The sequence below is a fragment of the Miniopterus schreibersii genome (genome assembly GCF_964146895.1).
Source record: "Miniopterus schreibersii genome assembly, chromosome: 7".
NCBI lineage: Eukaryota > Metazoa > Chordata > Mammalia > Chiroptera > Miniopteridae > Miniopterus > Miniopterus schreibersii.
Genome location: NC_138108.1, coordinates 776,418 through 802,242, shown reverse-complemented (window position 1 = coordinate 802,242; position 25,825 = coordinate 776,418). Strand labels below are relative to the sequence as shown.

Genomic DNA, 25,825 nt, shown 5'->3' with positions numbered 1-25,825 from the left:
TGGTTACTCTGCTGTCTGGGGGCTGGGAAATGCACTGGACACTGGCCCTGCCCATAGGAACCTCCCAGTCTGGCTGGACTAAGAGGGGGTGACAGTGATGCCCGTAACAGTGATGACAGAGAGAGTGGGTAACAGAGCCTCAGGTGGGGTTTAAGCCGGTCTGGCTCCTGCCTGACCCAGACGCACCGGGCTGGAAGTGAGCTCGTATGGGGGGTGGGCAGGTGTCCCTAACCCCCCAGGGGGCCTGAGCCAGGCAGGCACTGGGAGGTGTCCAGGCCCAGGCAAGAAGGAGCAGGCCCTCGCCCGCGCTGCTGGGGCGCCTGAGTCACCCAGGATGCGGCAGCAGGTGTGTGGGGAGGGGCAGGAGGCCTGCGCCCTCGGGCGGGTCCCCACAGCCTCCCTCTCACGCGATGCTGTGTCCCGGGGTGCAGGGAGCAGCCTCGTCTGGGAGGCAGGGCTGGGCGCGGAGCAGACAGGCCCCAGGGCGCGGTGTGGGAGGCAGCACCCCCGGGCCCGCCGTCCCTGCCCTGAGGTGAAGCCACAACCCCCCAGGCTCCTGCACCCTTACTGCCACAGGGTGATCTTGGGGTCCTGGGCAAGGGCGCCAGCTCACTTGCCCCCCCCCGTTTCTGCCCATCAGGCAGGCACCTGGGTGTCCGGCCTGGGCCAAGGCTGGCGGTCGCTGAACCATTTGGGGCGAGCGGTGAGGGGGAGGCCTGGGGCAGGGGGGCAGCAGCCCCGGGCTCCAGCGCCCCCAGACCCCGTCCCCGCCCCACGGAGCCCAGGCGGCCTCGGCCGCGCGGTCCTGCCCCGTCGCTCCCGCACCGTCGTTCACCAGCCACCTGACCGCTGTTGACCCAACTCCGTCCCTTCTCCAAAGGTCGCCGGCCGCCGCTTTTGTTTCTCGAGCGTCCAAAGAACCACGTGGAGGGACCGAGACGCGCGGAGACCTCGGGGGCTCCGTCCGGGCGGGGCGGGGCCTCCGGGCTCGTTTCCCGCGCGCAGCCCCCGCCGTCCCCCCAAAACGCCAGGTGCGGCGAGCAGCGGGGAGGCGCTGAGCTCGCCGGGGCGAGGCTGGGAAAGGGGTGCGGGCGGGGGCGGGCGGGGGGCCGGGCGCGGGCGGCGGACAAAGGGGCCGGGGCGCTGCGGGAGCGGGCGGCGGGGCGCGCCGCGGGTGCGGGGCGCGGGGCCCCGAGGATTGGAGGGATGCTGAGTCGGGCTGGGGGCGGGGAGGCCCCTGATAGGCGCGCGGGAGGCGTGACGTCACGTCCGGCGGGGGAAGCCCTGCCTCGGCGCCCCGCCCCGCCCCCACAGGTGGGACCGCCGACGGGGCGCTGGGCCGGGGCGCGCCCTCGGGGACCCGGGCTCGGCCGCCGCGCTCCCCGCCCCGCGCCCGCAGGCAGCGGAAGGTCCCGGCGCCGCTGGGCCATCCTCCGGAGGGGAGGGGAGGGGGGCGCAGGGGGGGCCGGCCGCGCCCCGCCCGCCGCCCCGCCCCTGGACGGCCCCCGCCCCCCGCGGCCGAGGGGCCGGGCCGGGCCGGGGGAGGCGCCGAGCGGGGCTGCGCTCGCCCGCTGCGCCCTGGGCCGCGCAGCAGCCGCCCGAGCCCCGCGCCCGCGCCGCCGGCTTTGTCTGCGCCGCCGTCTGCGCCCGAGCGCGCGGGCCTGCGCTGCCCTCCGGGCCGGGAGCGCGGCGGCGGTGCCGGCCCCGCCATGGAGCTGCGCGCGGGGCGCTGGTGGCTGCTGAGCGCGGCGGCCGCGCTGCTGGTCTGCGCGCGCGGGGACCCGGCCGGCCGGAGCCGGAGCTGCGGCGAGGTCCGCCAGGTCTACGGCGCCAAGGGCTTCAGCCTGAGCGACGTGCCGCAGGCGGAGATCTCGGGTGAGTGAGGCTGCGCCCGGCCCTGGCCGCCCGCGTTCCCTGCGCCCGCCCGCCCCGCGCCGCCGCTCGCCCCGCGCTCCTGGGGCCCCCGCGCCCCGGGGCGCTCGCCTGGGCGCCCGCGCCGCCTCCCGCCCTCCCCGCGCGGTCTCCCCGCTCCGCTCCCGCGCCGCCGGCCCCCCGACAGGCGCACCGGCCCCGTCCCGCGGAGCTGCCCTCTCTGGGCCGCGACGGGCGGCTCCGGCTCGATGCCCCCTCCAGGGCCGTGGCCACCCGCCCGGCCCGCGCGGCGGCCGTGCGGGACCAAGCGGGGGGCCCTCGCCCCGGGCGGCCGTCGGGGCGCAGCTGCGGTGGCTGCGGGCTGGGACCTCCCTCCCGCTCGCCTGTGCGGGCCTCTCCCGAGGCGCCGCGGGTGGGCCGGGGATTCCCGCGTGGTTCCCGGCACCGCAGCCTAGGGCGCCGGGGTGGGGGCGCAGCCGCGGGCGGGACGCCGCCCGCAGGGTTCTTGCCTGGAACTTGTGCCCGCCTGGCATGCCCACCTGCCCGGCGCTCTGGGCCACTTCCCGGGAGTCCAGCTGCAGGTGGTCAGCGTTTTGGATCCCACCCAGGGGCCGTGTCATTCCTCTGCGAAAGCACCGACCCTCCCAGGTGGCCTCAGCCACCGCGGCCCGCAGCCCTGCCCCTCCCGGCCCTCAGGAGTTTGGGGGACAGCAGTGCCTTTGAGCGTGGGAGGTGCAGCCGCGGCCTAAGGACCCCCCAGACCCCCCAACTCTACCTCCGCCTGTGGCTGTGTTCGCTGCCACTCTGGGTCTGTGCCGGGTGCTGGGGCACAGCGGGCCAGGTTCCTGGCCTGGGTGCTTCTTGCAGACTAGGGAGGGGGCAGGGGAGGGCCGTGCGCAAACCCGACATGAGGGACATGGAATGGCCAGGGCCACAGGACCGCTGAGTGAGAGGGAAAGTACATCCGTGTGAGGGTTGGGTCCAGGGCCCTGCTTTACTGGGGTGGGGGCAGCCGGGCTCTGGACCCCGGCTCCCAGGAGGGGCGGGTCACAGAAGGCGGCCTTGAGAGGGCCACCCCTCCCTCCACACACATACCCCGGGTTCCAGAGAGGTCTCTTCTTGGGTCCCTGGACAGGCCCCCTGTGCCTCCCTTTGCTGACTGTGGGCCGGCCTGTGGTTGTCAGGGGCTGCCTCCCTCCCGGTGCCGGCCAGCACAGGCCCTCTGCACAGTTTGGTTCATGCTCCACCCCCGACCCCTCCCACACACAGAGGAACTTTTGCCTGGATGTCCCTGGTCTTCCCGTTGGCCCCCAGGGTCTCTGCACCCACCCAGCCCCAGATTTTGGACGGAAGCCTTCCCTGCGGCCCTCCTCCACGTCCACTCCCTCTCAGCCGCCGTATCCTTGGGGGCCACCCCAAACTTGCTTGCCTCCAGAGGCCTCCATCCCAGTGAGGCCAAGAGACAGAGTGGCAGAGTTTGAGTGGCTGCCAGGGGCTAGGAGACAACTCTGACACTGGGGAGGCCGAGGCCGGGGTGGGGGTTGGGCCTTGTCCCCCTTGGACTGTAGGAGGCTGTGAATTAGGGGCCGAGGGTGAGCAGACTGTGATGGGTGGGGGCGGGGTGCTGTCCATCAAGACGGGGGAGTGTGGCCACCCAGCAGCTGTCCAAGCATCGCCCCGGCCAAGGCTCCAGGCGCCACCCTCCTCCGGCTCTGGAATGCCGGGGACTGCGCCCTCCCTGCCAGTGCCCCGTGGCTCCTCCATCAGCAGAGCCTCCCTACCAGACCCCCATAATCTCCCACAAGCTCCACAACTTTAAGGTGCCCTCCTCAGTGCCCTATAGGGCTCAGGCACCAAGTTGAGTGCCAGCGTCACATGGGGCGAAAGAAACAGGGTGACCTCCCAGGGCAGCGGCCACCAGCCCTGTCCCCTCCTGCTCTGTGTGACTCAGCCGAGCGTCCGTGGGCCGGGTGCCCTCTGGTGGCCCTGCAGCAGCACACTGCTCTTGGGGAGCCCTGCTGTACATACGTCCTCTCCCTGGCAGGGCGACAGCCGGACTTCTCTAGCAGGAGACCCGCTCAGCTGGCCAGGTGGGGCGGGTGGAGACGGGAGGGGGGCAGCCTGGGGTCTGGGGTGGCCTGTCAGCCTCATCCCAGGGGAACAGACGTGGTGGTGGGCTCTGAGAGGAGACTGGGTTTGGGGACTGCCCCTCCCAGCGGTGGTGACCACAGCTGTCACCGCATTTTACAGGTGAGGAGGCAGGCCCCGCGGAGGGGGAGGAGATGGGGCACACGGCCCAGGTGGCCCTCCCTCAGGCCCGAGCTGCACAGGAGCCAGGCCCCGGGCAGAGCCAGGCTGGATCCCTCCGAGGTGCTGAATCACCCAGCACAGTGGCAGCCTTTGCCTCTGGTCCCAGATGTTTCCTGAGCACCTGCCTGGCCTCCCACCACTTGGCACGATTTGTCTTGTGTCTCTCTGACCCTTCACTGGGGTCCTGGGGTTAGGGAGCACCTGTCTGCACACTTCCCTGTTGTAGCCACAGAACCTGGCCTGGCTCCTGGCACCAGTGAAGTTCTGGGTCAACTTCCACTGGGGACTCATGCATGTCCTGCCATGTGCCAGGCTCTGCCAAGTGGGCAGTACCTGGGCAGAGGAGAGGGGCCAGGGGACTCCCAATGCCACACAAGACCTGGCCACTATTTTGCCTCAGGGTTAGGACTGCCTGCCAGCGAGGGTGGGCACCAACAGGCGCCTCATCAGAAATCTTTGCTTCTCTGCGTCCGCTCTGAGCACATGGGTGGTGGGCACTGATTCTGAAGAGGGGTACCCAGAAGCCCTCTGTGTCCCTTACACTTCCTAGAGCCCACGCAGGGCCTGTCCCTCAGCCGTGATCATCAGGGCTCTTGCGAGTCCCCCACCAGGAGGGTCTGTGTCCGTGTCCTGTTCAGAAGGCAGAAGCCCACCATGTGCCTGGCATGGGTCCCCAGGGTGGTCCGTGCATCTGGCTCTGCCTTGAGCTGTCTTTCCACCATTCAGGGAGCTAAGATTTCATCATCCCTCACGTAGGGGCAGGGCCTATAGGGGTGCATGGGGGCCCCAGGGGAGCCAGGATCTGACAGGGCCACTTGCATGATGCAATGGTCTGGGCCCCTTGCTGCAGCCTTTACTGGACACATCGCCTGCTCCTGTGAGAGGCGGGGGTCCCCTGGGCATCGGTTCCCACCCTAGTCGGCCTTTCTGTGCCTATTTCTGTACCTGTGACAATGGCAATAGTCTCGACCATCCCTGAAGGTTGGGGGGGGGGAGCATGCTGCCTGGGCACTGCTTGGGCACCCCAGGCCACGTCCTCCCCTTTGCTCCTGCCCTAGGGTCTGCACAGGCCACTCAGACCCCCAGGGGACGGCGCCTAGCCCTTGAGACCAGCCCTTACTATGAGCCAGACTCGGGGGATCAGCATCTAGTCCGTATGTCGGGTGAGGGTCTTAGAGCATCACCTGTTTTACAGATAGGTAAACTGAGGCCCAGAGGAGCCACGTGTCTCCCTTCATGGTCCACGTGGAGCTCTGAGGTCTGGAGCCCAGTCTGCTGACCTAAAGCCTGTGGCATCAACGCTGTCCAGTCCCAGCTCTGAGGCCTGAAATGGGGGCTTGAGGTCAGGCCCTTCTCTTGTTGGCCCCCAGTGTTTAGACTGTTAGAATAGTCTAAACTCTCCCCTGGTACTCCTTCCAGCCCCAGCCCTGGCCTCCCTGGCCCAGACCTGCCCCCATTGAGCCTGATGCCCAGCTGGGCTCACTGCCCTCTGCCTTCCCCACTGCCCGGCTGGTGAAGGCCAGCTCTTTGGTGGCCTTGGGACCTGACGCTCCAGCCTTGCTAAGGAGGGTTATTCCTGGGCACCAGGGACATGAGTCAGGTAGCCCTGGGCGTACATGAAGGATGGCCTGGCTATGTGCTGGTGGCCACCTGAGGAGAAGCCCCCGTGTGTCTCCAGCCCCAGGCTGGGCCAAGTCCTCAAGGAACCGTGGATACGTCCTCTGCAGGGGCAGGCGAGCCTAGGAGATGGTGGTCGTTTGGTTGGTACACTGGCTGCACTAATTAGAAACAGTGCCAGCAGTGGTTGGCAGGCCTGCGGGCGGAGGAGGCCTCCCGGAGAGGGGCCGGGGACACGCTGGCTGGGTTTCAGAGCCAGGAGGAGAGCACCATGGGTGTGTGGGCATCCTCACGCCTTCAGTTGGTCACCTGCATGCATTGGCACCGGTGTCAGCCTGGGAGAGGGGCTTGCCAAGGGCACCCGGAGCCAGTGTCTGCCCTGCCTGGTTGTGAATGTGCCTCCTTCTGGAAGCCAGACCCTCTTCCCCGGGCCTGACTTGGTTCAGGGGGATTTCAGACCAGGACTTGAGACCTTTGTCAGGGCTTGGAGGGCGCCGGGCTGGTGCCCACTCCCAGCCCCTGCCCATGTAACACCCCTGTGCCCCGTACCAGGTGCCAGCCCCTATCATGTCTAACTGCCAACATAGCCCTGTGGGGTCTGTGGGGTCCGGCTGTTGCCCATAGGCTTGAGAAGGTGAGGGCTCCAGCCCAGGGCCACCCACCCCGGCTCCCAGCTCCTTGCCGACATGCCAGCTGGCAGCCATTCCTGCCCGTGTGTGTCTGGGAACAGGCCTGGGCAGGTGCCCCGAGCTGCCAGACATCTCCTGGGGGCGGGGGCGGCACAGTGGGGGGGATGCCACAGTCTTTCCTCCTCCTTCCCCTAGGCCTCACCCCCTTCCCAGGTGGGAGCATATGGCAGCCAAGGGCGAGATGTAGGCTGGTCTGTCCTCCCCCTTGGTGGCTGCTGGGCTGGGGGGGCAGGGCTCAGGCTGCCAGTCCCGTCAGGCCAGGCCATGGCCGAAGAGAAACTCTGGGAGTGAGGGGTGCACACCTGCGCTCTCCGGGCAGGAATTCTGGAACCCTAGGTGGGTCTGGGGGGCCGGCTCCTGGCTGGCCCACCTTCCTGGCACATGCACCCCCTTTCGCCAGGCGGTTCCTCCTTTCTGTCTCCTCCCTCGGGGCTTGGCCCTGCTGCCCAGCTTCCCCAGGCACCCTGCGGGCTCTACCTGTTTCCCGGGGTGCTCCCCGAGTCTGGGCAGTAGGTGTTCTGAGCGTCTCCCTGTGCCAGGCCTGGCTGGGTGCCGGGGTCAGGAGTGGGGCAGCTCCCCCAGGCTGCGGGAGCAGACGCCACAGGCCAGGCGTTTACACAACACCGGTGTCGTCTCACAGCACATATGCTGGGGGCCCAGGATCAAGGTGTCCAGAGGCTGTGCCGTCCTAGCGTCCCTCCCTTGCTTCACCCTCACGTGGGGTTCACTCTGTGTCTGCCTCCAGGTCTCTGTGTGAAAATAAGGACACCAATCCTAGTGTAGGGGCCCACCCAGCTCCTGTAGGTCCTCGTCTTAACCAGTTACATCTGCAAGGACCCCCAGATCAAGTGAGGTCGCCTTCTGAGGTCGTGGGGCCCGTGACGCTAGTATATGAATGGGGGGGCACTTCCTATGGGAGGGGGTGGAGATTGTGGACTCTATTTCATGACAGTGAGTCCTTAAGACAGGGCCATGCCTCCCTGAGTCTGCCGCAGGCCCAGGGGCTCAGCCCTGGTGACGGATAGCACAGTGTTCAGACCACCCCCTGGGCCCCTCGAAGGCTTCTGGGCACAGCCCTGGCTTGGGCGGCCTCAGCTTCAGGCTTTGTGCTGCCGGTTGGTCCTTGGAGCCTGGTAACGGCTGCCCTACCCACCCACTTCTTGTGGGGTGTCGGGGAACCAGGGTGGGCAATGAGGGGCCAGCCTTAGACCCTCGTGGGTATCAGGTGGCCCCTGGCTGGGAGTTGCGACGGTGGCTCCAGTGTGCCGTGGACAGGCTCAGGGTGCCCACCTGCAAGAGGGAAGGCCTCCAAGCAGAGGACACAGTGTGTGGGGCAGGTGTTGGGCCCCAGGTGGACTTCGGGGCAGGCAGGGGCTGGGGGACTTGGGACCGGGGTGGGGTGTAGAGAGGAAGAGAGCAGGGAGTCTGCGGCTTGGGTCCCAGCTCAGGAAACTTACTGCTCTTTTGTGCTGAGTGCTCCCTGGATTCTGGGGCTTGGCTGGGTGACAGGGCAGCCCCGGAGGGCTCCATCAAGCCTGCTCCCTCACCACCCGCCCTGAGCTGAGCCCCCAGAGGCCCAGAGTCCACACCAAACACCTGGGGAAAACCTGGGCCAGGGCAAGAGTGACTCCCTCAGCAAGCAGGTGGCAGGGGGGCAGTGAAGTGATGAAGGAGAAGCCACTTATGGACAGTGCTTGGAGTCCTGGGGACCCTCTTCTGGGTCTGTTTTCCTACCTGCACACTGAGTGCTCAGACCAGACAATACTCAGTGTGCCCACAGACATCCCGGGTGTGGCTGAAGGAGGCAGATCCTGGGCCTGAGGCCCTGGCCAGCTCCGGGGGACGCCTGGCAGGTGGGAAGGAGGGGTGGAGACGGAGAGGGCCCAGAGTGGGGCTCCTGAAGGACTTCCCCTTACCGGCCAGCTCTGGCCTGGTCCTGTCTTTGGCCCCAGGCCCTGCTGTAACTTCCCTGTCTGCTGGCTGGGCCCTGGGGCCCACCTGCACCCAGATCCCCATGCCGAAAGAGGCCTGCCTGGAGGTGCGGCTGTGTGGTCTTCACCCAGCTCCAGCCCCACAGTGCTGCTCCCTGGCATTCTGCCTGCCTCCCGCCCTCTGCTCGCGTCCTCGGGTCAGTTTTAGAACAGTCTGGTTCCCTCTGTTGGAGCCCAGCCGGGGTGGCGGACACCAGGTGATGGTGCCAGCTGCTGAGAGAGGTGCCCCAGAGAGGAGCTCATGGGGACTAGGCCATGCAAGCCTGCCCTGTTGGGGCACTGGAGGGACATCCACATGGCCCTGCCCTGAAGTTTACCTTGGGCCACATGTCCTGGGCCCTCCGTCAATCAGTGCCTCAGCCTGTGCAGGTGTGGCCTGTGTGTACCTGCAGACAACAGCCGCAGCACTGAGAACCTCTGTCAGAGCCTGTGGGTGGTTGTCCGGGCCCACCCTGTGTCAAGACCCATCCTCAACGCCCAGGGCCACCTGTAGCCATCAGGGACCCTGGGGTGAGCTGTGTGTGACGTCCGAGTACGTCTGGGGCCCTGAGTGCCCACCCTGGCTCTGGGGGCTGCAGGAGTACACCCACCCTCCTGTGACCACCTCCAGGCTCTGGGGAAGATGATGCCACTGGCTGCCAGGGTTGGCTCAGGCGCTCACTGGTGTTTCCAGTTGTCATGGAGTGTGGGACACACTGGACCGGCAGAGGTATTTAAAGGGACAAGACTTAAATGATTGAGCCCCACGTCCCTGGTCCCTTCCCCCGGCCTGGCGGGGGCCGCCCATGGGACATTCCAGGTGTGTTGATGTCCTCCCTTGGGGTGACCTAACCCCCAGATGGAGGTGTTATAGCTCCATTTTTTCTAACCTCTAAGTGGAAGTTACATTTCTTGTTACCGTGAATGAGGCACAGAGGCATGTCGGTGTCAGGGGCGTGTTTACCAGTCGGAAGCACCCAGACTCCCCTTCCCTTCACCTTTGTAGCGGGAAATACCACCTCCACTCGCCGCAGCCCCGGGATTCCCAGCGGGAGACCTGCTGTGGGAGCGCTCTGGCCCACGTTCCGTTTGTGTCAATACTCTGACGACTGCCGCACCTCCTGGCTTCCTCTGACCCTCTGCACAACCTTTCACTTCAGCACAGTATTCTGAGAAGGGGCCTGAGGGCTTGGGCTAAGGGGGTGGCTGGTGGAACCCCGACGTCTACACCCAGGGAGCCTGGGGACAGGGCAGGAGCGGGGAGGGCCTCAGGCACCTGGGGCCCAGCGGGAGCCTGGCCAGCGGCCTGCAGGTGGAGCGATGGGGGTGAGGAAAGATCCTGTGTCTGAAGCACTCAGTAGGTTCTGCTCGAGCTCCCACTGTGTGCCGGGTGCTGTTCTTGGTGCTGAAGCGCAGCCACAAACAATGCTGTCAGCACAGGGACAAGAATCTGAGGTCTCAGGAGCTATGTGGCTTTGCTGGCCACAGTGACTAGTGACCACGTGTGACGTTTGTTAGTTAAAGGAGAAATAACGTGAGTTAAGACAAGTGCGTGGGGTTCGCAGTCACGCTCCTCCCCCCCTCACCGCGGGCTGTAGAGCTGAGACCCCTCCCCGCCTGGGAAGGGCCCGGGCCCCAGGTGTGGCTCAGCCGCCCTTGCTGTGAGCCGCGGACTGATTGTCCTGTCCTTGGTGGGCACTTGATATCCACAGAAAAGTAGGGAAGGCTGGAGGGCTGCTCTGAGGAGGTGGCATCAGAGCCAAAGGAAGGAGGGAGGGGCTCTGAGGGAGACCACCTGCTGGGCTAACGGGCAGGCCGTGCCTCTGGCCCAGGACCGTGGTTCTCGCTGGCAGTCCTATTAGAAAAGATGCTGGGGACTCTGCTGGGCTGGCCGGCCTGCAGAGGGTCCGGCGCACCCCCACCCCCACTCACTGGCTGTGTGACCTTGGGCCGATCACTGAACCCTGTGCCTTGATGTCCTTTTCTGTGAAGTGAGGGTGGCAGTGGGGTGGGCTACTCCTTGCGGAGCCAGGCCCAGAACTCATGCCACACAGAGTGGGTGTCGTGTCGGGAGCAGCTGGTGGAGACCCAGGCCACCCTCTCTCCCAGTCCGTGGTCCGTCTTCCAGAGGTGGCTGTGGGGAAGGGTGCCCACCGGTGGGGAGGGGCCAGCCTGCACCTGGCCAGGCCGAGGAGCCACGCTGTGGGTGCGAGGACTCAGGGAGGTCCAGGCTGGAGGGGAGGACTGCCGTTCAGCTCCCGCTGCTGCTTCCTGGGTGTAGCCATCCATGGTGTCTGTGTTCCTGCCTGACTGGCCCTAGCCCTGGGAAGTTAGGAATTTCTGGAAAGGTTGGCTGGGGCCCTTCCTGGAGGGGCCGCCCAGAGTGAGGGGGCACTGTCCCCAGCACGGGGCCCTGCAGCCAGTCAGGAGGGGCTCTCGGGTGGCCTGGGAGGGTGGCAGCTGGTTGTCAGAAGGGAGCTTTGGGCAAAGTCTCCAGAGGATGCTGCAGGGCCTGTGGGCAGGGGACGGGAGACATTGCCAGGGGGACCCCACACGTGGTCAGTTTGTGGCCAAACCTGGGGGTCTGGCAGCCTGCCAGAGGGGCGTCTCCTCGCTGAGGTCATGGGAGGCCTGGTCATTTTCCCTTGGCTTCTCTCTGAGGATGAGGCTGTCTCCATCCCCTCTGCTGTCTGATGTAGGTCTGGCTGCCCAGAGCTGTCTGCATGGGGTCCCGGTGCCCCTCTACCTGCTGGGAGTGGCTGGGCAGGGTGGGGACCAAGACATCGCCTCTGGGGAGCAGACCCCTACGTCCTTAGTGACCTGGCCCCACCCAATGGTGCTCCAGTGTGACCATCCCCAGGAGAGGAGCTGGGAAGTCAGGGAATTAGACAGTCTCCACATTCCCTCCTGCCTCTAGGACCCCACAACGGGTCGGCCTCACCTCCGGGGGGCCAGGCACGCAGGCAGGCCCCGAGAGCGACTCCACCGGGACGCATGCGCATGTGCGTGCCCACGAGTGACGGTGGGAGCCCGTGTGACTTCAGCCGGGGCTCTCCCCAAACTCCACACAGGCGGCCAGGTTTAGCAGATGAGATGACAGGACACGGTGAAACTGGAATTCCAGACAGACAGTAGTTCTGTAGTGTGTGTCCTGAATTTAATTTCAAATGAACTAATTCATTTTTAGCATAAGGATGCCTCACATATTTAGTATAACCATATCCCATATATTTTGGGGAGAGGTTGTTTTTTGGGGTAAAATATGCATAACAAAACTTACCCTCTTAACCACCTGTAGGTGCACAGCTCAGTGGCATTAAGCATATTCACATGGCAATGCAGCTGTCACCATTGTCATCCCCAGAACTTTCTCACCTGCCCAAAAGGACCCTGTCCCCATTAAACACTCACCCCCTCTCCTGCCCCAGCCCTGGCTCCCACCCCTCCACTTTCTGTCTCTGTGGATTTGACCGCTTGCAGGAAGGACCTCAAGCAGAATTCACAGTGTTCATTGTCCCTGTGAGTGGGCCTGGTGTGTCGGAGGTTTATCAGGCTGAAGAGTTGGCGCTTCAGTTGTTGAATAATTCCCACTATGTGGACCTGCCACGTTTTAGTTCTGTGTGAACAGGGGTGTACATGATTCTGTTCAAGTCCCCGCTTTCACCTCTTTGGGACCACTTTTACACTAAAAAGTAATGCATCACTTTTCTGAAATTCACGTTATAACTGAGTCCCATCTTGTACATGCAGTGCCCACCTGCCCCTCTCCTCTGGTGCCTGCAGGGCTGGGCCCCCTGCTGGGCACCCACACACCTGCTAGCTGGGCCCACTGCCTGGGCGGTCAGGCTGAGTCAGTGGCAGGATCCGTCCTGCCAAGAGCCCGCCTCTCCAGGAGGCCATCTGCAGCTTGCTGGCGGAGGTGTCTGCCCTCCTGCGCAGGAATTCCCCTGGGACTGGAATCTGTGGGAAGGTGGGAGGCTGGGATTGCTCATCTGTGCTGGGCCTGTCCCCTGCTACTCCAAGCTGAGTGACACTGAAGTCACTCTAGCTGCCTGGGTCGGCTCTGTCGTGTTGAAGAGGAAAGAGGAGTTGCTGTGAAGATTAAATGATTCTGAAACCTGGAGATGCTGAGACCCTTGCATAGCATGTAGGGAGCCCTGCATCTCAGTGGGGAGGTGGCCAGGCCTCCATGACAATGAGAGACCCCTCATGGGGCGGGAACTCACCCTATAGGTTCCCCTCACACCCACACACCCCTGGTTGTCCTGCTGACAGAGGAGCGTTCACAGGTCAGGGAGGGGCCAGTTTCCAGGGAGAGGTCGAGACTGTGGCTCTGGGTCCGTGATGGTGTTCCATTGTTTCCTTAATGCCAGCACTGGGCACAGGTTCTGTACAGTTTCCTTACATATTTATTTATGCTGCATGGGGTCTGGCCTGGGGGCTGGGGGCTGGGGGCTGGGGGCTGGGCAGAGTCCAGAGAAGGGAAGGGGAGGTTCCACAGCAGGCATACAGCCACCTCCCATCAGGACTCAGGGGGTCGGGGGAGGACAGGTGCTTTGTGCCCTAGGGTCCTGGGAAGGCTTCCTGGAGGAGGGGAGAATGAGTGGGCCTTGAAAGAGGGTGGGGCAAGGGATAAAGGCCTGTGAGTTGGAGGTGTTATTGGAAACAGCAAGTCGCCAGCTGGGTGGGGGTGACTGCAGGGGCTGGTGTGCCAGGCTGGAGGCGTCCATGACCTTGAGGAGGGCTGCCAGGCTTCGTGGGAGGTGGCTGGGTCGGGCGAGCAGTCCCCCAGGGTTTATGGAGCCTGTGTTGGGTGTGGGCCAGGCTCGGCCTGCCCTGGCAGGCTCCCTTGGTGGCACCAGAGGCTCTTCTCTGTGTTCTGGCCCAGCTGAGAGTGCGCCAGCTCTGCCTGTTTGGTATTCTTGGGGTGGATGGATGGGCCTGCACTGCGTCTTTGTGGGGACTGTGGCTGAGAGGATTGAGCTTCAGCATGCCTCTCTGCTAATCCAGGATGTCCCCTGTGGACATGGCAGAGGGGCAGCACCAGTCCATTCCAAGGCATCCTCGGCTGCCCCCAGGCCCTAGCAGGCTAGGTGGGAGAGCTGTGCCTGATGGGTGTGTAGACCTGTCCCAGGGGGGTGCCCCCCACTGCATGACTTGGGCAAGGATGAGCTTGGCCTGGAGGGTGAGGCTTCTAAGGGGCATATCAGGCCCAGGACCCTAGAGAGAGCTCCCTGCACTGCAGCGAAGACTCAGGGTCATGGGTGCAGCAGATGCAAACCCAAGGTCCCCTTTGTCCGTTACTTGTCCTGAGGCCACAGCATGACTCCTGAACCCTGAAGCAGCCTTCGAGAGGTAAGCGGAGGGGGCCAGAGCTGTGACCAGGCCCATATTTGATGGGGCCCACTGCCTGACCCAGGCTCCCACAAGCCTGGTGCCCACTGGCATGGTGGCCTGCCCAGGGGTCCCTGAGCAGGAGCCAGGCTGCATAGAGCAGCCTGGGAGTTACTTGGTGAAGCCCCTTCTTTCAGGCTCTTAGGGGTTGTGTCCTGCCTTGGCGATGGCACTTTGCTCAAGAGTGACCTGTCTAGCAAATCTCTCCTTGTCCCCATGTGCAGACTAGCCAAAGGGGAACAAATGGGACTGCTGCACTGAGGGCGGGGTGGTTCAGTGGGCGAGCAGGTTTTCTCCCATGGGCGGGCAGGCATAGTGAAGGCAAAGGTAGGGCTGGAGCCACGGGGAATGTAGGGTATTGGTGGGAGCCATGAGGATGTCCCAGGAGGGGCCCAGGTGTGAGAGGGTGACCTAGGAGGTGGGGGTGAGCCAGGGCAGGCTGTGGGCAAGTGGGGTCTAGTGTTTCCCAGGGGAAGCAATCAGGACCTTGGAATGGAGGTGAGAGACCGGTGGACTGGGGGGGCAGGCCAAGAACGCCAGGTGGGTGATGGTGACCTAGAGTGCCCCACAGCACTGGGGATCTGGTCGTTGTCAGTGGGAGAGGGGATTCCCAGGTGGCCAGGTGCCAGTCTACCATCCATCCAGGAGGGAAACTTGGCATCACCCACCTCCCAGCCTCATCACTGTCCCTGGGTGGGCCCGGGGTCCTCTGAGCCCCGGATGCCCCGCGCAGCCAGCGGCGCTGCGTGGGTACGGGGGGGGGGGTCCTGCCGCCCGCAGTGGGCACCTGCCGCAGTGGGCACCTGGTCGTCACCAGGCGGAGGGAAGCCAGGGGTTGTAGGCGGATGCGGGGCGGGCTGCGGGCGGCTGGGGGCGGGTTGCGGGGCGGCGCGTGCCCGCGGGGAGCCGCCCTGGCCCTCGGTGCGCGCGGCGCGGCTGCAGCGCTGCCCGGCGGTGGCCTGAGCCCGGCCCGCGGCCTCCGCGCTGACCGCTCCGGCGCCTGGCCTGTCCCCCGAGCGCTCGTGGCCCCGCGCCTGCTCCCCCGCCTCCCTGCCGGACCCCGGACCCCCGCGCACCCCGGAGTCGCGCGCGCTTCCCGGGCCGTCGCCCGAGCCGCCGCCGCCGGGAAGAGTTTTGGGCCAAGGCCGGGGTGGCGTCCCCGGAGCTGAGATCCAAGCCGGGGGACCCCCCCCCCCGGGCCCAGCCCACCATCCGCCGCATGGCCGCCTCCGTCTCCCGTCCCGGCGCGTCCCCACCCGCAGGGCGCCGCCGCCTTCACTCCCCCTTCCCACCGGCCCCCCACCGGCCCCGGCCCCGCCGGAGCCCGTCGCCCCTGCACCACCCTCCTTCTCGGCCGGGCTCCCGGCATGACGCCCCCGCTCCCCCCCCCCCCCCCGTCTCTCCATCCTCACCGCGCCCCAGCCCCAGCCCCGCGCCCCTCCGCGCCCGCATCTCCGCAGCGTCCAGCCCCCGCCCCCCACTAGCCTGCCGCAGCCCCCTGACTGCAGCCGGCCCCCCTTCCGCTTCCCCAAACCCATCCCCCTGCCCTGCGCCGGGTCCCCGCCGCCTCCCGCGCCCGCCGCGCCCACTGCGACAGGCCCCTTCCCGCCAATCGCCGCCTCGCCCGCCCCCCGCCCCCCCGCCGCCCGCAGCCCCGCCCCCCGCAGCCCCCGCAGCCCCCGCGCCCCGCCGCGCCCACTGCGCGGCCCCCGCCCCCCGCGCCGGGAGCGCCGCATCCCGGCCCCCGCGCCAGGCTCTGGCTCCGCAGAGGGCGGTCCGCACCCGCCGGCGGGCGACCAGTGACCGGCGCCCTGGGCGCCCGGAACCTCCGCGGCGGCGGCGACAAGGGTCCGGCCCGGCGCCCGGCCTTTGTTAGGCCCGCGGGCAGCAGGGGCCCCCGCGCCCCCGCCCCGCGGCTGCAGCCCTGCCCCGGCTCCGTCCCGGTGCGGCCGAGGCTCCGGTCGGCGGCAGAGGGGCGCCTCGGTGACGGGCATTCGGCTGGAAGGGTGGAGGGGCGCGGGGCGGGGGAGGGGCCGGGAGGGCGCGGGGAGCAGAGGGGGGCCTCGCAGCCGCTGTGCTGGTGTCCGGGGGGGCTCGGAATGTCCTCTCCCCGGGGGGGTGTCTGAAGCCGCCTTCATGGAGGGACTGTCAGTGCAACAGGGACTGGCCAGGGGCGAGGGCTGGGGGTGGCGGGCAGAGCCGGACAGTGGGCAGTGCCCAGGGAACCTCCCACCATCCGTCCAGTGCCCTGCCCGGCAAGCTGGCGGATATGTCCGGAGGATCCTGCCACCCCTGGAGCTGGGTGGGTCCAGGAGCAGGGTGGGCGCGGGGCAGTTGCCCGGGAAGGGCTCTTGCTTGGGGAGGCTCCCTGCACCCCCGGCCTGCAGTCAGCCCCAAGCCTGCTGTGGGATCCAGACTGAGGAAGGGGTGCGGGACCGAGCCTCTCCAGACCTGCGCCCTCCCTCGGGGTGTTGGGGGCTCCGGTGTCTGGGAGTGTCGATGTCCCCCGTTCCAGCATGGTCCAGGGAGGCCGCTGAATCAGAGGGGGTGGCTGGGTCAGTGGGTGCAGAGCCCCTGGGGGTGGCTTTAACGGTGGTTGAGCTGGCAGTGTGCACAGCCCTGGGAGCCGCGGAAGCTTCTGGAGAGAGGGGCTGGGCACCACGCCATCTTCCCCCTGCCGTCTCCTTGGGAGGGCTCTACGGCCACCAGCCGCTGGGCTGCTGGGCTGGGCCTGGACAAATGAGATGTGTCCAGCATCAGAGATGATGACCAGTGTTGGGATGGGGTCTTGGGCTAAAGCGTTGGGGTGACCCTGCTGGTGGGGTGGCTGCTGAATGGGGACGCCTTTGGGAGGCAGCCTGTTGGGTAAGACAGGAGGGCTGGGGGCCGTGTCAGCAGGTGGCAGGAGGGTGCGAGCCACACAGACTCGGGGAGGGGTAGTGAGGAGCCGCAGGAGTCTGGGGTGGCCCCAGGAGGTCTGAACCCCAGCCAGGGAAGCAGGTGCAGGTACTTTGACTAAGGAGCAGGAGCGCCCGTCTCGGAGTTGGGGGCCTGAAACAGCCCTCTCCTCTCCCCTCAAAAAACCGGGAACCTCGGAGGAGGAAGCATCGGGAAGACTCAGGAAGGGAGAGCTCTGGAAGGATGTGGGCAGCTGTGCAGAACCCAGCAAGGGACCCGGCGGAAAGGAGGGAGGCTGTCCCTCGTTGGCCAGCTGGGGGCACAGTCTCTGCCCGGAGGGGTCAGTGGGGAGGGGAAAGGCCAAGTGGTGGGGAGTGGAGTGGGGTGGGGGAGAGGACTGGACTTGCCGCTTTAGAGTGGATGGGGTGGGGGGAGCGGGACCGGATCCCTGACCTGGTCCGCACCCTTTTCCAGGTATTGAGCTGAGAGAAGACATAGGGGTTTGGGGTGGAAGGGTTTGAAATGGCAAGTAGAGAATCCCTCGGTCTGACTTGCACACCTCCAGGGTCAGGGAGCTCATCCCTTCTTCTGGCAGACCCCCGCCCCCAGCACTCTTTGGCTCTGACCAGGAGGGGCAGGCTTGCATTGTAAGGGGGTGCCCTGGAGAGCCCACCTCTGATGTCCAGGACCAACGGATAACCTATCCCCAGGCTGAGTGGTGCCAGGGCTGGGCAGAGGGGAAGCGCAAAGCCTCTGCACCTTGACCTCCAGCCACCGTGTCTGCCCTGCAGCGGGCTTGGGGGGCCGCCTTGGTCCAGCCTGCCCGGGGCCTCAGGCCGGTGTCCGAGCTCTGGCTCCGTGTCTTCACTCCCGTGTGTGTCCAAGGAGGGAGGGAGGGACGGGGGCTGTGCTGGGGCTGCCGGAACAGCGCAGGTCACCGGGCGGCTGGGCGAGGTGGCCAGGCGGGGCCCAGTGGGGCTGAAGGGAGGCTGCTGCGGTGGGGCCAGCTCACAGCTGTGAGAAGCGGGTGGGCTGACGGTGCCAAGGAGCCCTCGGCGCCTTCCGCAGGAGCTCCCAGTGTCTGGTGTTTTGTACTCGCCTCTCTGTGCTCGGCCTCTGTCTCTGCTGTCTGTATAAATGGCAGGTTTCAGGACGGGGGAGGGTGGTCCACTAGGGGACCAGGAGGGTTCTGGAAGGAGATCAGTCAGCCCAGGATGCTGCTGCCCCTTTGGCCTGCGAGTGGACACGCTGTTGCAGCCCCTCTGAAGAGCTGTGTTGCCACCCCCCTGCTGCCCAGGATCCAGCCAGCCTGGCGGCCTAAGTACCCATCACAGCTGAGCCTAGGCTGGCACCTGCCCCTCCTCCTCCCCCAGGGCATGCCCGGAGCTTACCCCCTCACCCCCACCCCCAAGCGTCAGGCGAGGGTCCTTACCAAGGGTGCTCTCCTGGTCCCTGTTGTTGGAGGGGGAGGCTGGCAGGGTGGGTGGCCTCTGGTCAGCATGGAGGGGTCAGGCTCCTCCTGGTTGGGTGCATACAGCCTCATTCCACTGCTGGGAGACTGTTTGGCATCTGCTCAGCAGGCTGGGACCTCCGGGGAGAGGGCCCTGGTCCTGCTCTGTATCCTGCCCCTGCTGGCCGGGGTCCAGGGCCTCACATCAGTCAGCGACAGCAGCTGAGAGGGAAGGATGGTAGCCAGGGATGTTCTCATGTTCCATCCCTTCGTGCCTGGAGGTCCCTGTCCCCCCTTCCCAGGGTGGTCTGCGCCCTTTGGGTCCAGTGCCTCTGGCCAGCCCAGAACTGCCTGTCACCTGGCACCCCCATCATAGGTCGGGTCCACCTGGACCTGGGTTTCGGTGGGACCTTGAGCCCCGGGTGGTGTTGGGAGGAGGCTGAGGCTGCCCTGCCTGCCCCTCGTGTTCCTTCCATCCATCCGCAGCCTGGGCCGGGGCAGCCGAGGGGCACCAAGCAGGTCGGAAGCCTCCTCCAGTGAGCTTTGAGTCTGGCAGCCCATACCCCCCAACACACACACACAGGACCCCAAAGCTGCTCTGTGCTGGGGGAAGATGTGACCTGAGCTGCCTCAGCCCCTGGGTGTCCTTCCCTCCTCAGTGCATGGTGGCAGCAGGGTGGGGGTGAGGCCCAACGTCCTGCCCTGGGCTCAGCCTTCTGCACCCTGCTTTGTGCCCACCCCCACCCCACCAGGCTTGCCCAGGAGGGCCTGGAGGTGAAGAGCAAGGGGCCCCACAGGCCTCTCCAGGCCCCACCCCGACCTCCTCTGCCTTCATCCAGGCACCTACACCTGAGCTGTGCCCACTCTGGGGCCTGCGGTTCACACCCATTGCCCAGGAGACCCCTGCCAGTCTGTGGCCAGCTCTGGTCCCATAACTGCGTCAGCCTGGGTCCATGCACCCCCAGCCTCCCACCCCTCCTCTGTCTCACACTGTTCCCCCCCCCAGGTGAGCATCTGCGGATCTGCCCCCAGGGATACACCTGCTGTACCAGCGAGATGGAGGAGAACCTGGCCAACCGCAGCCGCGTGGAACTGGAGACGGCGCTCCTGGACAGCAGCCGCGCCTTGCAGGCCACACTGGCCTCCCAGCTGCGCAGCTTTGATGGTGAGTGGGCCCCAGGGCTCGGGGACCACAGGACACCCCAAGAGTGGGCAGCTGGGCACGCGGGACTTCACCTGGGGGGGCCTCTGCCCTCAAGGTGGCTCCTCTCACAGGTGGAGCTCTCCTGAGACCAGCCTTGTGCTGGCCACCAGGTGGCCTGGAGCAGGGACCTCAGTGTGAGGGCTGAGATAGGGCCTGGCCTGGCCGCAGAGTGCTGGGCCTGTCCTGGGGTGGGGGCAGGAAGAGTTTTGGCCCCCGGTGTGACGGTCATACCTCTAGGGTAGCTGCCGTTGCTGGCATTCATTCCTAGTTCTTGTGGAGAGAGAGCAGGGGGCTCTGTACGGTGAATGTTGGGACGACATCATGATGCCTAAATGGGTGCAGTCGGGGGGGGGGTCCTCAGGAAGTGACCTCTAAACCGAGGTCTCCATGGAGGGAGAAGGCGCCTGGCAGTGCTGGCGAGATGGGGCAATGAGCCTGAGAGATCAGGGGGCCCACGTGGCTTTCGTCCAAGACCTGTGGATCTCGGCTCCCGGCCTTCTGTCCACACAGCTGACCTCACAGGCTCCCAGGGGGCCAGGAACCCCGAGGTCACTTCCCCATGAGTGCTGGGCCCAGCCAGCTTGAACTGGCCTCAGCTCATTAGGCCCTGCCTGTCCCTGCTGGGCCGTCCACACTATCCTTTCCTCTGACGATGAGCCTTGGAGCAAATCTTCCCCGGCCACCTGGGGAGGGGCAGGTGGGACATGGACGGAACACCCAGCACTCGGGTCTGTCCTGTGTGTGGGGACCTCACGGCCACCTCCCCATGCCCAGATCACTTCCAGCACCTGCTGAACGACTCGGAGCGGGCGCTGCAGGACTCCTTCCCCGGCGCCTTCGGGGACCTGTACACACAGAACACCAAGGCCTTCCGTGACCTGTACGCGGAGCTGCGCCTCTACTACCGCGGGGCCAACCTGCACCTAGAGGAGACGCTGGCCGAGTTCTGGGCCCGCCTGCTTGAGCGCCTCTTCCGGCAGCTGCACCCCCAGCTGCTGCTGCCTGACGACTATCTGGACTGCCTGGGCAAGCAGGCTGAGCCCCTGCGGCCCTTCGGGGACGCCCCACGCGAGCTGCGCCTGCGGGCCACCCGCGCCTTTGTGGCTACACGTTCCTTTGTGCAGGGCCTGGGCGTGGCTGGCGACGTGGTCCGGAAGGTGGCCCAGGTGCGCCCAGATGCCCAGGGCTCTCAGAAGCCCCTCAGGGACCCATGCCCTGCCCCAATACTTTGCATCTCAGCCTCCTGGGCTCCTGGGCCTTTGTGCCACCTCCTGACCCTTGGTTGCTGACCCTGGGGACCTTTGGACAGCACATCAGAGGATGTGAGCTCCACTCTGGGCAGCCCACCCACTGTCCAGTCCCATCCTTGACCAGACTGGGTCCCAGGCAGAAAGGGAAGAGAGAGGGCCTGAGGCTGGTTGCTGAGCCAGCCCCAGGGGTCAGGTGGACAGGAGAGAGTGATGTGTGCTTGGAGGCTGGAGTGGGCTAGGGCCTGAGGCCATCCATGCAGGCCGGTGCCTCGTCCCATTGAGCAGCCCATGCCGAACCCACCCGGTGACAAGTGTGGGAGAGCATTAGCCTCAAACCCACACTGCCCACCGCCCTGGGTGTGAGCCCTCTCTCCCTCCAGCTGGGGTCTTTAGCGAGTCACCCTTCAGCCCTGAGCTTGGTCCCCTCACCTGTGCAGCAGTTGTATTTACAGGAGGGCATCCCTGGGAGGGTGACACAGTGGGACAGGGAGTGGTGATCAGGGCGAGCGTCCCCATGGCCAGCACCCACTGGGCCCATTGAGAAGAGCCAGGACCCCTGAGAAGGGCCAGGCACGTCCCATTGTGGCTGGAGCAGAACTGCCCAGAGCCCTCGCCCTGGGGCTTCTTGGGGGGCCGGGCACACGCCACGAGGTGCTCAGGCTGCCTTGGCTCCCCAGGTGCCGCTGGGCCCCGAGTGCTCGCGGGCCGTCATGAAGCTGCTGTACTGCGCGCACTGCCTGGGGGTCCCCGGTGCCCGGCCCTGCCCCGACTACTGCCGCAACGTGCTCAAGGGCTGCCTGGCCAACCAGGCCGACCTGGATGCCGAGTGGAGGAACCTCCTGGGTGAGCCCTCCCTGCCACCGCCGCCAGCTTAGCCGGGCCCTGGGAGGCAGATGGTCCCTGTGGTCGAGGGACAGGGATTCCTTCTGAATGTTTGGGGGAGCATGATGCGGGCAGCTGCCTGGGAGGGGGCCCCGTGGGGTCATAGTTCCTGTCCTTCCCCGCCAGGTGAGGGCCCAACATGCACACATGCCAACATGTGTGTGACATAAGGTGGGCCAACATGTGCATGAATTAACACGGATATGTGCCCACATGTGGCCTAGCACACACACCAACAGGTATGAGACACGTAATGGACCAGCACGCACACCTGCCAACATGTGTGTGACATGGTGGGCCAACACATGCATGAGCTCACATGTAGCTGACATAGGTCAGCTGGCACGTACACATGCTGACACACAGTGGGACCATATGTACATGCTGATGTGCACATGCTGGCATGGGTCCAAAGCACACATGACATGCATGTACTGGCGTGTACACATGTGCTGGCGCGAGGGGGCCAGCACACATCCATATCAACACGTGTGAGCCGACATGTACCTGTCTCTGAACTGACATTTGGGCCAGTGCGGTGTGTGCCTGTCGGCGCGTGTGAGCTTGCATGTGCCGACATAGGTGGGTGGCATGCAGACAGACAAACTGCCTGTGTGTGCCCATGCCTGTGCCAGACTCCATGGTGCTCATCACGGACAAGTTCTGGGGCCCGGCGGGCGCGGAGAACGCCATCAGCAGTGTGCACCTGCGGCTGGCAGAGGCCATCAGTGCCCTCCAGGACAAGAGAGACACTCTCACGGCCAAGGTGCGGATGGGGGGGTGTGGCGGGTGGGGGGGTGTCCCAGACTCCGCCTCGTGCCCTACAGGACGCTTGCGGTCTTCCCCCTAGGTCATCCAGGGCTGCGGGAGCCCCAAGGTGAATCCTCACAGCCCTGGGTCTGAGGAGAAGCGGCCGCGGGGGAAGCTAGCGCTGCAGGAAAAGCCGCCCTCGGGCACTTTGGAGAAGCTGGTGAGCAGCCCCTCAGCCAGCCAGGCCCGGGGGGTCGGGGAGAGGTGGGCAGGCTGGGCTGGGGCACCTGCCCGGTGGCCTGACTGTTGCCCCGCAGGTCTCCGAGGCTAAAGCCCAGCTCCGCGATGCCCAGGACTTCTGGATCAGCCTCCCCGGGACCCTGTGCAGCGAGAAGTTGGCCATGAGCGCCGCGAGTGACGACCGCTGCTGGAACGGGATGGCCAAGGGCCGGTGGGTGCCGCCTGGCCGACGACAGTGTCTCTCCTTTGAGGTCTCAGTAGGCCCATTGTCTGGCTGGAGGCACCAGGTGCCTTGTGCTGCATGTGGCCATGCCTGACATGGGACACAGCAGGATACAGAAAGCTGGGTGGGGGCCAAATTCTTGCCCTGATCCAACTCCTCACTGCATACACCCTGCCCAGTGTGCCCACACCCCGCTGCTGTGGGGCCAGCATGGGCTCCTATAGGCACCTGAAGGCCAATGGGGCCTCAGACCTGCCACCCTGGGCAGGAGGAGGGGTGTGCTTGGGAGACGCCGCTTTGCAGGGACCAGGAGGTCACCCAGGGCTGCCCTCCTGGCCCCAGGTATCTCCCTGAGGTGATGGGCGACGGCCTGGCCAACCAGATCAACAACCCCGAGGTGGAGGTGGACATCACCAAGCCTGACATGACCATCCGCCAGCAGATCATGCAGCTGAAGATCATGACCAACCGGCTGCGCAGCGCCTACAACGGCGAGGACGCCGACTTCCAGGATGCCAGTGAGGGCCAGGCGCAGGCTGGGGGGGGACGGTGCCGGGGGCTGAGGGCCACGGGGTTGGAGCCGGGGTGCCACGGAGCCCCATCCCACTGGGGAAGGGTGTAGGGGAAGGGTCCTCCCACCTCTGCTCCACAGTGGCTCTGAGGGGCTGCTGCTGCCCAGCCCCCAGGTGTCCCCAAGCACAGTTGAGAACTGGCTGGGACGTCCCTCCAGCCTCGACAAACCCTAGCAGTGCCAGCTGCCCCGAGTCGGTGCCACCCGGCATGGGAGGCCCACCTGGAGGGAGGCTTCGCTCGGGGTCCCAGGGCGGGGGGCCTGTCTGAGCCTCGCCTCTCCCCAGGTGACGAAGGCAGCAGCAGCTCAGGTAGTGGGGACGGCTGCCTGGACGACGCCTGCGGACGGAGGGTCAACAGGAAGACCTCCGGCTCGCGGACGACCCTGACCCACGCCCTCCCGGGCCTGTCAGAGCGGGAGGGCCCGAAGGCCTCGGCCGCGGGCTGCCCCCGGCCCTGCCCGGCCCTCCTGATGTTCCTCCTCACCCTGCTCCTCTTGGCGGCCGGGCCCCGGTGGCGGTAACTGCTCCGGGCCCCGGGGACCGAGGCCAAGGACTGACTTTGCCAAAACACGAACAGACGATATTTAATTCCCCTCGTCCTAGAGGCCCCAGAGCGGGACAGGGAGAGACAGCGGGGGCTGCTGTCTGTGACGCATGGGGGCGGGGCGAGTGGCACTGGCCCCCCAGACCTGGCTTTGCCGTCACCCTGGCTTTTAATTTTGTGTGAGGTCCTCAGGTCAGCCAGGAACAATGTCCCCAAAAGCCATGTATTTCAGGGACCTTCCCTGGGCCCAGGGTCAGAGTGCCCCCTGCTCACGCAGGCCTGGGGGCCTCCCTCCTGAACCCCACCTGCCTGCCCATCCGCCTCTCCCCCAACCTCCTGCACCATCGCCGACCAGTACTGGGCCTACGGGGAGGCGCCCTGAGCCTGTGCCTTCCTCTTCTGCCTCCTCCCACGACAACTAGGGGCTTCAGGTGTCAGAGAGCAGGGCCCACCTCTCGGCGCCCCAGGAGTCCCCGAGAGGCCCTCAGGGTTTCCGCCATCTGAGACCTCGACGGGCCTTTGAGACTATGCACGACCCCTTCATATGCAGCCAGGCCCCACCCTGTGACGCAGCAGCACCCCCAGGACCCGAGTCAGGTGAGAGCCCGTCTGTCAGTCCCTGCGGACCTCGTCCTCGCCAAAGACCAGCTGCAGGGCCTCCGATGTGCCACGAGCGGCAGCCGGCACGGTCTTGGGTCCTGGGCTCTGCTCTCAGTTGTCTGTGGGGTGGGCTTGCTGTACCTGGCCAATCCCAGGAGAGCAGGCCCAGGCCCTCTGCAAAGGTGGGCATCCCCTTCACGCCCAGGCCGGTGCATGGCCTGCACAAGGACTTCCAGGTGTGGGGAGGAGCAGCCTGGCCACCGTCCTCCCTCCTGTCCCCATCCAGACCCAGGGCCAGGTGCCAGCTCAGGGGGAGATGGGCCAGGGCTAGAGGCGACCCATGGTCGTCACCTGGCCACAGGGATGCTGAGTGACAGGTGAAACTTCAGCTCAGGGCCAGCGAGTCCTGGCACTGCAGGTGGGGGGACACCCGGGTCCCTGCCTGGACCCCACCAGCTGCAGGGAGCCTGGGGAGCTGTGACAGTAAAGGGCTTTTCCAGATGTGCAGACATGTACAGATGCGTCCATCATTCACTGGGAGCTGCTTTCTCAGCTCCTCACAAATAGCTTTTGAAGGACAACCTGTGGGCCGAGGATCTGGGTGCACCCCTGCTCATGCGGGCCTGGGGGCCCTCCTTCCTGGGCCCTGGCTGCTGCCAGCCCTGGGGAGGGGGCTGGCACCGTGCCAGGGAGGGGCTCAAGCAAGGAGAAGGGAGGCCGGAGGGTCCGGGGGATGTGGAGCCAGTGTGGGCAGGGACGGCCGTCCTAGGCAGCACTGGGGCCCCAAACAAGCTGCTTAGCATCGCTTTGCTTTCCCTCGGGGTTGGGGAGGCCTCTGGCTGCTGGTCAGGACCCCTGGCACTGTCCTTGTGTGTTGGGTCCAGGCCCCCAGCCTGTGGTCCACCAGGCAGCCCAGTCCCACAGGCACGCCCACCCCATGTTAACCCTGAGTGTCGGGGTGGGGGCTGGGCCTGGGGCCTCCTTCCCTGTGGGCGAGGGCCAGCTGGACTTGAGGTCTTGGGTGGTGACCAGCGAGCCGGGACAGCGCACTTGTGCTGCCTGGGGATGGCCCAACGGGGTCTGTGTTCCATCCCCACCCCACGTGGGTCTCTGGAAGGGGCTGGCCGGGCAGTGGTGTCAGCAGGTGATGTGTGTTCTTGTGTCCTTGTATGAATAAAAGGCTGGAGACCTCGTGTGGCTGCTGTGATCCGTCCCTGCACAGCCGGGCAGCGAGCCTGTCCCGTGGGCTGTGCACAGCAGGGAGCAGCTCAGGGGCTGCTGGGAGGTGTTGGGTGGGGGCAGGGGGACTGCACCCAGCACTGGGGCCCCAAGGCTGCAGGGGGCAGGGTCTGCATGTGCT

The 25,825-nt window shown here is 66.0% G+C and overlaps 1 protein-coding gene across 1 annotated transcript; it reads left to right on the top strand.

Moving 5' to 3' along the window:
- The first annotated feature begins 1,568 nt into the window (after positions 1 to 1,568).
- On the top strand, positions 1,569 to 25,658 carry GPC1 (glypican 1). The gene is made up of 9 exons (XM_081143302.1): positions 1,569 to 1,875; positions 19,207 to 19,365; positions 20,179 to 20,570; positions 21,332 to 21,497; positions 22,172 to 22,302; positions 22,387 to 22,506; positions 22,604 to 22,737; positions 23,092 to 23,267; positions 23,607 to 25,658. The coding sequence occupies exons 1-9, from the start codon at positions 1,710 to 1,712 to the stop codon at positions 23,840 to 23,842; spliced, it is 1,680 nt and encodes a 559-aa protein (XP_080999428.1). The 5' UTR covers positions 1,569 to 1,709; the 3' UTR covers positions 23,843 to 25,658.
- Positions 25,659 to 25,825: the final 167 nt, after the last annotated feature.

Coding starts and splice junctions, on each gene's coding strand:
- GPC1 (XM_081143302.1), top strand. CDS start 1,710: ATGGAGCTGCGCGCGGGGCGCTGGTGGCTGCTGAGCGCGGCGGCCGCG. Junction 19,366..20,178: donor CCAGCTGCGCAGCTTTGATG/GTGAGTGGGCCC, acceptor CCCCATGCCCAG/ATCACTTCCAGCACCTGCTG. Junction 22,507..22,603: donor CGGGCACTTTGGAGAAGCTG/GTGAGCAGCCCC, acceptor GTTGCCCCGCAG/GTCTCCGAGGCTAAAGCCCA.